The sequence below is a fragment of the Habropoda laboriosa genome, unplaced genomic scaffold (genome assembly GCF_001263275.1).
Source record: "Habropoda laboriosa isolate 0110345459 unplaced genomic scaffold, ASM126327v1 scaffold816, whole genome shotgun sequence".
NCBI lineage: Eukaryota > Metazoa > Arthropoda > Insecta > Hymenoptera > Apidae > Habropoda > Habropoda laboriosa.
In genome coordinates, this window is record NW_017101002.1 from 158572 (window position 1) to 158844 (window position 273).

Genomic DNA, 273 nt, shown 5'->3' on the forward strand with positions numbered 1-273 from the left:
TACAAACTGAGAAAACTCATTGTCAAGTACCAGATGCTGAAGTTTTAAATCAGAATATAGAATATAAAGTAATAAGTATGAGAAACCAAAGACCTTTTGAAAAGGGTCGCATTGTGAATATATCACACTTACCTAAAAAGTCCTCTGATGCATATTCCAGTAAAATAGTAGATGCACTTAATGAACAAGTGCAATCATTAAGTGATGCTGTGACCATTTTAGAACAACGTTTATCAGTATTAGAAGAAAAAATAAAAAAATAAAATTTTATAT

At 28.9% G+C, this 273-nt stretch overlaps 1 protein-coding gene across 1 annotated transcript in view; it reads left to right on the forward strand.

The window, feature by feature from the left end:
• The window catches only part of LOC108577830 (POC1 centriolar protein homolog A), a 1731-nt gene extending 1468 nt beyond the window's left edge, over nucleotides 1–263 (forward strand). The window contains exon 5 of the mRNA XM_017941038.1: nucleotides 12–263. Within this exon, the coding sequence (XP_017796527.1) occupies nucleotides 12–263 (252 nt within the window). The remainder of the gene's footprint in view (nucleotides 1–11) is intronic.
• The last annotated feature ends 10 nt before the right edge of the window (nucleotides 264–273 follow it).